The 8,928-nt window shown below is 39.2% G+C and overlaps 1 protein-coding gene across 1 annotated transcript; it reads left to right on the top strand.

Annotated features, from left to right (window-relative positions):
* Nucleotides 1-3,179: 3,179 nt before the first annotated feature.
* LOC108700549 (hepatitis A virus cellular receptor 1 homolog) lies at nucleotides 3,180-6,016 on the top strand. The gene is made up of 3 exons (XM_018233744.2): nucleotides 3,180-3,345; nucleotides 3,544-3,751; nucleotides 5,937-6,016. The coding sequence occupies exons 1-3, from the start codon at nucleotides 3,241-3,243 to the stop codon at nucleotides 6,014-6,016; spliced, it is 393 nt and encodes a 130-aa protein (XP_018089233.1). The 5' UTR covers nucleotides 3,180-3,240.
* The last annotated feature ends 2,912 nt before the right edge of the window (nucleotides 6,017-8,928 follow it).

Raw genomic sequence — 8,928 nt, 5'->3', positions numbered from 1 at the left:
GGTTGTCTGTGCACTGGTAAGAAAAAACCTAAAGACTAGGGGTACATTTAACTCTTTTGAAATTTAGTAATATGTGCATATGTAAGGTACTTGGAATCAGCATTGCCCTGGATGTGTTGAAAGGATGGATTTGTGGGACCACAAATTAAATCTTTGCCCTGAGCCCATATTAAAACAATCCTGCAGTGAGCTGTGATACAACCTATCTTCATTGGCAACCGTGATATGACATTTATTCTGGCCAGGCGTGTAATGGCATTTTTTTCTATGTCACTCCACACTTTTACAGCTTTTGAATACACTAAGGAAACCTAAGGAAAGGGAGCAGAATTAATTTTTCTTTAAAGGGGTTGTTCACCTTTAAATAAACTTTTTGTATGATGTAGAGAGTGATATTCTAAAACCATTTGCAATTGGTTTTCATTTTTTATTGTTTGTGGGGTTTGAGTCATTTAGCTTTTTATTCAGCAGCTCTCCAGTTTGCAATTTCAGCCATCTGGTTGCTGGGGTCCAAATTACCGTTGCAACCATGCACTGATTTGAATAAGAGGCTGGGAAATGAATAGGAGAGGACCTGAATAGAAAGATGAGTAATAAAAAGTAGCAATAACAATACATTTGTAGCCTTAGAGAGCATTTGTTTTTAGATGGGGTCAGTGAAACCCGTTTCAAAGCTGGAAAGAATCAGAAGAAGAAAAAGGGAAATAATTTAAAAACTATAAAAAATAAATAATGAAGACCAATTGAAAATGTGTTTAGAATTGCCCATTCTATAACATACTAAAAGTTAAGTGAAAGGTGAACCACCCCATTAACATTTACAGATTTTCATAGAATTTTCCATTACTAATATGAGATATGACTAATCTTCCACAGAGCAGCAGAGTAAGGTGTAAATGTCCATCACAAATCAGATTGCGAGGATTGACATTTGTAATCCAATTTTCAGAAACATTAGGTAGAATATAAACACATATATGAATGATTATAGCTGGGTTAGTGCTGTGGTTACCATATGTGGTGAGTGGGCGAATTAGAAAGGAGAAGAAAGACAAAGCCTGAAGTATAAAAAAATGTTACATATTACAGACGCTTACTCTCCTTCTAGTATTAAAAATGTGCAGATATCAGAGCTGTGTTTTATGTATAAGGTTATCTTGAAAATCTAACAGCACTAAAGTAACAATAACTATTCTATTTCACTAGACTAGACAGTTCAAATTACAACATACAAAGGGAAACTATGTACAACAAAAAGTAAATGCACATTCATAACATTTTAATTAAACAACTCGAGTGTTGCTTTAGCAGTATGCTCGGGTCATTGTCCTGCTGGAAGGTGAACCTCCGTCCCAGTCTCAAATCACAGGCAGACTGACACAGGTTTTGCTCAAGAATATCCTTGTATTTAGCACCATCCATCTTTTCCTCAACTCGGACCAGTTTCCCAGTCCCTGCTGCTGAAAAACATTCGCACAGCATGATGCTGCCACCACCATGTTTCACTGTGGCGATGGTGTTTTTTTTGGGGTGATGGGATGTGTTGGGTTTGTGCCATTTTCCTTGGTGGCCGAAAAGTGAAATTTTAGTCTCATCTGACCAGAGCATCATCCTCCATACATTTGGGGAGTCGCCCACAATGCCTTTTGGCAAACTTAAAACGTGCCTACTTTAAAGGAAAACTATACCCCCAAAATGAATACTTAAGCAACAGATAGTTTATATCAAATTGAATGACATATTAAAGAATCTTACCAAACTGGAATATATATTTACATAAATATTGCCCTTTTACCTCTCTTGCCTTGAACCACCATTTCGTGACTCTATCTGTGCTGCCTCAGAGATCACCTGACCAGAAATACTACAACACTAACTGTAACAGGAAGAAGTGAGGAAGCAAAAGGCAGAACTCTGTCTGTTAATTGGCTCATGTGACCTTACATGTGGTTTGTATGTGAGTACAGTGAATCTTACGATCTCAGGGGGCGGCCCTTTTTTTTTAAAATGGCAATTTTCTATTTATGATTACCCAATGGCACATACTACTAAAAAAGTATATTATTATGATAATGGTTCATTTACATGAAGCAGGGTTTTACACATGAGCTGTTTTACTCAGTATCTTTTAATAGAGACCTACATTGTTTGGGGGGTATAGTTTTCCTTTAAGTAATGGCTTTTTTTCTGGCCACTCTTCCATAAAGCCAAGCTCTATAGACTGTACGGCTTATTGTGGTCCTATAGACAGATACTCCAGTCTCTGCTGTGGAACTCTGCAACTCCTTCAGGGTTACCTTTGGTCTCTGTGCTGCCTCTCTGATTAATGCCCTCCTTGCCCGGTCTGTGAGTTTTGGTGGGTGACCCTCTCTTGGCAGATTTGTTGTGGTACCATGTTGTAGCCTCTGGGGCCTTTCAGAAAAGTTGTGTTTATACTGACAGATCATGTGACACTTGCACACAGCTGGACTTTATCTCACTAATTATGTGACTTTTGAAGGTAATTGGTTGCACCAGGATTTTTTAGGGGCTTCATGGCAAAGGAGGTGAATACATATGCACATGCCAATTTTCAGTATTTTAATTTTTTTATATATGTTATATGTGACTGTATAATGTTCAGTTCTGTGACCATATAAAAGCACAGGGCTTCAGGCTGAGTTATATAAGTAACTCTGTGTCACATTTATTTTATGCGATAATATCCGTCTTCTGTAAATGATAAGGATATTAGAAGTCACTGAGGGGTTCTGTGACCATATAAAAGCAAAATGCTGCAGGCTGAGTTATACATTAGAGTGAGATTGGGGCACCTCTCATATCTGAAAGCAGGAGTAGCATTTCTTCGTATAAGACCCATGTAAACACTTCAATGAGATGTGATATATGACTTCAGTAAGCACTGTTTATATCCAGTGACATCACTAGGATACTTATTACAGGTAATTGATGACTTTTTTTGCATTATAAAGCCCTTTTATGCAACAGCAACTAGCAGACCTTCCTTGCACTGCTAGTTCTGACTCCTGACACAACGTAGCAGAAGCTGATTAACATGCCTGAACTGCTATATTGCTTCAAGGGTCAGAACCACAAAGCAGAAAAGGGTGAGCAAATATTGCTTTAAAAATGTTAGTTTGTTTTAAACTGATCTATGCATGACATCTTTTCTATTGGTCTATATTTTTTTATGTAGATGGAATACAATTTTTTTCCAGAGTGCTGTATCTCAGAGTTTAGATGTACAATCCACCACATGCAACTGGATCACAGGATCTCTCAACTTACAGCAGAGCAGAAGGTGCAAAGGTTATACGGAGCAGTACATTTGAAGAACTTTCTCCTGTGAGTATAATTTAAATGTGCTGACTAAGAGGGCTTACAGAACCAATGGGGCTTCACTATTGTACCTTTCCTTACTGTATTTATCCAGCGACTCAGTTGTTTATAAATTGGGGACTGAACCCTCAATATCTATGTGTTAGTTTAGCCGCCACATCGTGTAAGTAGGAATGATTGTGAAGGGAAATGTAATACCCACAGATGCAAGCTTACGAGTGGAACACAGAAGGAGATGCGGTTTATTTTACCAGTCCGAGAGATACAGATTATTTGAGAACACAGAACAGGGAAAGTATCACGACCATCACCCAACTGACCATCAGTTGTTCCGGAACCTACTGCTGCTGGCTACAGATTCCTGGTTGGTTCAATGACCAGAAGATGGGAATACAAGTCAGTGTAAATGAAGGTGAGAATTTCTTTCTGCTTCAGCCACATTTTCATGTTCCCATTCAGAACAGTAGGAAACTAAAAGTCAAGAGAAAGTGTTGCTTGAGTTATTAGAGACAATTCAATAGATCTATGGCAGCACAGGTATTCCTGTGTACTAAGCACAGTTGAGCAGGAACATCCCCTAATTTTGTTCATAGCCTGTAAAGAGAGATACCATAAAACTATGGCAGCATAAGTATCCCCCTGTATTAAGCACAATTCAGCAGGAACATCCCCCTAAGTTTGCTCATAGCCTGTACAGAGAAATACCATGAAACTATAGCAGCATAGATATCCCCCTGTACTAAGCATAGTTCAGCAGGAACATCCCCTAAGTTTGTTCATAGCCTGTAAAGAGAGATACCAAAAAACTATGGCAGCATAGGTATCCCCCTGTATTAAACACAATTCAGCAGGAAGAGCCGCCTAAGTTTGCTCATAGCCTGTCCAGAGAAATACCATAAAACTATGGCAGCATAGGTATTCCCCTGTATTAAGCAGAATTCAGCAGGAACAGTCCCTAAGTTTGCTCATTGCCTGTACAGAGAGATCCCATAAAACTATGGCAGCATAGGTATTCCCCTGTATTAAGCAGAATTCAGCAGGAACAGTCCCTATGTTTGCTCATAGCCTGTACAGAGAGATCCCATAAAACTATGGCAGCATAGGTATCCCCCTGTATTATGCACAATTCAGCAGGAACATCCCCCTAAGTTTGCTCATAGCCTGTACAGAGAAATACCATGAAACTATAGCGGCATAGATATCCCCCTGTACTAAGCATAGTTCAGCAGGAACATCCCCTAAGTTTGTTCATAGCCTGTAAAGAGAGATCCCATAAAACTATGGCAGCATAGGTATTCCCCTGTATTAAGCAGAATTCAGCAGGAACAGTCCCTAAGTTTGCTCATAGCCTGTACAGAGAGATCCCATAAAACTATGGCAGCATAGGTATCGCCCTGTATTATGCACAATTCAGCAGGAACATCCCCCTAAGTTTGCTCATAGCCTGTACAGAGAAATACCATGAAACTATAGCGGCATAGATATCCCCCTGTACTAAGCATAGTTCAGCAGGAACATCCCCTAAGTTTGTTCATAGCCTGTAAAGAGAGATACCAAAAAACTATGGCAGCATAGGTATCCCCCTGTATTAAGCACAATTCAGCAGGAAGAGCCGCCTAAGTTTGCTCATAGCCTATCCAGAGAAATACCATAAAACTATGGCAGCATAGGTATTCCCCTGTATTAAGCAGAATTCAGCAGGAACAGTCCCTAAGTTTTCTCATAGCCTGTACAGAGAGATAGATCCCATAAAACTATGGCAGCATAGGTATTCCCCTGTATTAAGCAGAATTCAGCAGGAACAGTCCCTACGTTTGCTCATAGCCTGTACAGAGAGATCCCATAAAACTATGGCAGCATAGGTATTCCCCTGTATTAAGCAGAATTCAGCAGGAACAGTCCCTAAATTTGCTCATAGCCTGTACAGAGAGATCCCATAAAACTATGGCAGCATAGGTATTCCCCTGTATTAAGCACAATTAGTAATTTTATGTAGAATACTGGGACTGTTTATGAGTATTGGGACTTACACATGAGCCCACTGTATAGTTTATGTGCCATATGTTAGGAAATGTAGGGGGAGGCCAATTACCCCAAAAAAAATGTACGCTCTTTTTCAGCCTATCACCCTGAAAAAAAGAAAAGACGCCAGCGTTTTTTGGGACTTTCCAACAATTTTTTTAGGAAGTCCTATCTACTCTATTGCACTTCGTCTGGACTGAGGTGGCGAAGGCAAGTCTGGCGCAAGAGTTAAAGTTCAGTAAAATCCGTATCTTAGTGAATTTGCGTAGTTGCGTCCATTCGCCAGAGCGACAGGCGTTAGGGAGCGAAGTACCAGTAGAGTCTAACTCCTTTGCTAGCGAAGTTACGACAGCGACCGTAAGTAAATCCGCGAAGTACAGAAAGGACGTCACGCCGCCGAATTTTCGCCCTCGTTAGTTACTTTGCCTTTTAGTAAATTTGCCCCTTATGTGCAGTGTTTCTGGCTTGTTTCTTTGTTAAAGGAACAGTAACATCAATAAACTGAATTGTTTTAAAGTAATAAAAATATAATGCAGTGTTGCCCTGCACTGGTAAAACTGTTGTATTTGCTTTAGAAACACTATGGAGAATATCCGGATACAGACGCACACCCTGGCCCTCCAAAGCAACAAAACCCTGGTGCCCAGTGAAATAGGTATCGGCCACCTATCCAAATATACTAATAAAGCAGCATGCAACGTTTCGGGGGCGACCCCCTTTATCAAGCATGCTGATGCTCACCCCCGAAACGTTGCATGCTGCATTAAATAAATTTAAAGCAAGGGTTTCACCCTGCCAGCATTACCTGTGTGCCAGTGAATCTCTTGCAGTGCTTTAGAAACACTACTATAGTTTATATAAATAAGCTGCTGTTTAGCAATGGGGCAGCCATTCAAAGAAGAAAAGGCTCAGGTTACACAGCTGATAGCAAATAAGCTCTGCAGAACATAATGGTGTTATGTTATCCTCTATTTAACCAGTGCCATATAGCCTATTTTCTATTTCCACCATTGCTACACAGCAGCTTGTTTACAGTATATGAACTATAGTAGTGTTTCTGAAGCAAACACATCAGATTTACCAGTAAAGGGGAACAGTACATTATATTTTGATTACTTTAAAACATGTTCATTTTTTGTGATTAAAGCCATAGACAAAAAAATTGTAGTCCTGGAGAGGCCTCCCTCACCCCTTCTGATTCTCACTAGTGCATCCCCATCCCATATACTGCCCCATTTTCGATACCTGTTGAAAAACTGGAGCACCTCCGTGAGGTTGAGGTTCTTGCACCAACTAATATTGGATTCTATGTCCAGTTCTGGAAGGCCTTCAACTGCATCACAGTTGTAAAGGTGTTTTGCACACTGCGTTCACCCTGAGACAGGATGCACTGTACAATGTACATTGAGCGGCAGCCACTTTTGATATTACAATATGTAATATCAGTAAGTGTGTTATGTACACATCAAAAGCATGCTACTTTATAAATATTCACAATACTTTTCTGTTGTCTGTGCAGCTGAGCCACCAGTCTCATCAGTAGCACAGGTAATATCAATAACTACATTATCCTAGAAAATATGTTCTTGTAGCTGAAATATAAAGGAGATGCAGCCAGGACAAAATTATGTGTGATCAGATACATTCTCCTTTACATGGGCTTCAACACAGACAATGTATTCTACATGTGCTAAAACATGCTAATTTATGTTTATTCTTTCCTTTCAACAGATGGGGTCACAGTGGGTATAACGGATTGATACAGACAGTTAAAGGAGAAGGAAAGGTTAAAACTAAGTAAACCTTATCAGAAAGGTCCATCTTAACATACCAGTAAACCCCCAAAGTAATGTTGCTCTGAGTCCCCTGTCAAAAGAAACACTGCATTTCTTTTCCTTCTGTACACATGGGCTTCTGTATCAGACTTCCTGCCTTCAGCTTAAACCTCATTGCCCTGGGCAAGAGCATGCTCAATTTGCTCCTCTCCCCCCACCCCTCCCTTCTCTAGTGTAATCTGAGCCCAGAGCAGGGAGAGACTCAGGCAGGAAGTGATGTCACACCACATTAATACTGCAGCTCCTACCCTAAACAAACAGAGAGTTTCTAGAGCTTTTTACTCAGGTATGGTAAAACATTCTACAGAATAAATATAGCATTCTAGCTTGCACTATTGCAGCTAATCTATTGGCAATAAAATGCCGCCATAGCTTTCCTTCTCCTTTAAATTCTGAAAGTTAGCCCTTGATTTACTTTACTTTATTCTCTATTCTAGTCACCCATAACAACCAAACAGCTGGTAGGATTTGATGGTAGCATGTTTAAAAAAAAAAAGACATCTTTTTGGTTGCTGTTAGTTACTGCACGTGGGCAAGCGTTGTGCCTTTTATTACATATAGGGGGTTAGAGTCCGAAAGGGAATATACACTCTCCTTGTTTTCAGTTGGGCTTATGTAGATAGTTGCCACCCCCTCCTCATCGTGAGACGTGAAGGATTCCAAGGCTATCACTGTGAAAACAGAGGGCCTTCAATTCCCAGAATCCATAGCTTTGCAGTTGAACAAGGGAAGAAGCATTATACAATGAACCAAATGTATATTTTTTGGAAGTTTATTGTTTATGCACATTTTCTATTTATTCTTGTGTCAAAACGGGGTATGTTATCCCTTTAAAACTTTGACATTGCAGCATTTTTGAGTAATCTAGATTTAGTTTTAGATATAATTCATAGCCTCCACTAGAGGGTGCTATCTCTAGTAATGTTAAATACATGTACTGTATGTGTCAGGTTAAAACCTCAAAGCATTTGAACATATAATCAGGGCAAAAAAAAATGTAATTCCACCAGCGGAGTAGAAAAAATCCATAAAAATAATTTAAATAGGCAAGAGAAACTAACTGATATATACTGTAATAGGGCTAAAATGAAATATTTTTAATTTTTCTGCTGTCTCAGAAGTGCAATATACTGTTTTTTCCTTCTCACGATTCTACTCTTCCAACAGCTCCATTTATTCCATTATTGCAGAAAAAAAGGGATAATTTTTCAAAATCTGGATTAAATGGTGTCTATGGGAGACGGCCTTCTCGTAATAGGAAGCCCTCTGAATAACGGGTTTCCGGATAATGGATCCCATACTTGTAGTGTATTTGGAAAGTCATTATATGGAGAGAATCCTTGACTTTTTCTGTTGTGTGTTGTATTGTTCACATTTGTGAAGCATTGTTTGGTGAGATCATTCAGTATTCAGAGTAAGAAGCAAACGATAAGAGGGGACCAACAATATTGTGAGATTACAGTGCAATTATCCAAATCTGCTGCTCTTCCGTTTACTTATAAATATGCAAAAGAGCGGTATAATGAATTATTGCTTTCAGAATGTGAGGCAGATTTAACACTTCATTGCAAAAACCTAGTTTATTAAGCACCCAGTGTTTTCTATCAGGGTGACAGTCAAGTGAGGAGATGTAAATTAAGACATCTTTTTTATAATTGCCTTATTAACATGGTACACAGGTCTCCTTTTATTAAATGTTTAGTTCCAACTTTAATATATTAATTAAACTTTT

This window comes from Xenopus laevis, chromosome 8S, assembly GCF_017654675.1.
Source record: "Xenopus laevis strain J_2021 chromosome 8S, Xenopus_laevis_v10.1, whole genome shotgun sequence".
In the NCBI taxonomy this organism is placed as follows: Eukaryota; Metazoa; Chordata; class Amphibia; order Anura; family Pipidae; genus Xenopus; species Xenopus laevis.
The sequence above is the reverse complement of the archived record's forward strand: the minus strand, read 5'-3'. Positions and strand labels throughout refer to the sequence as shown.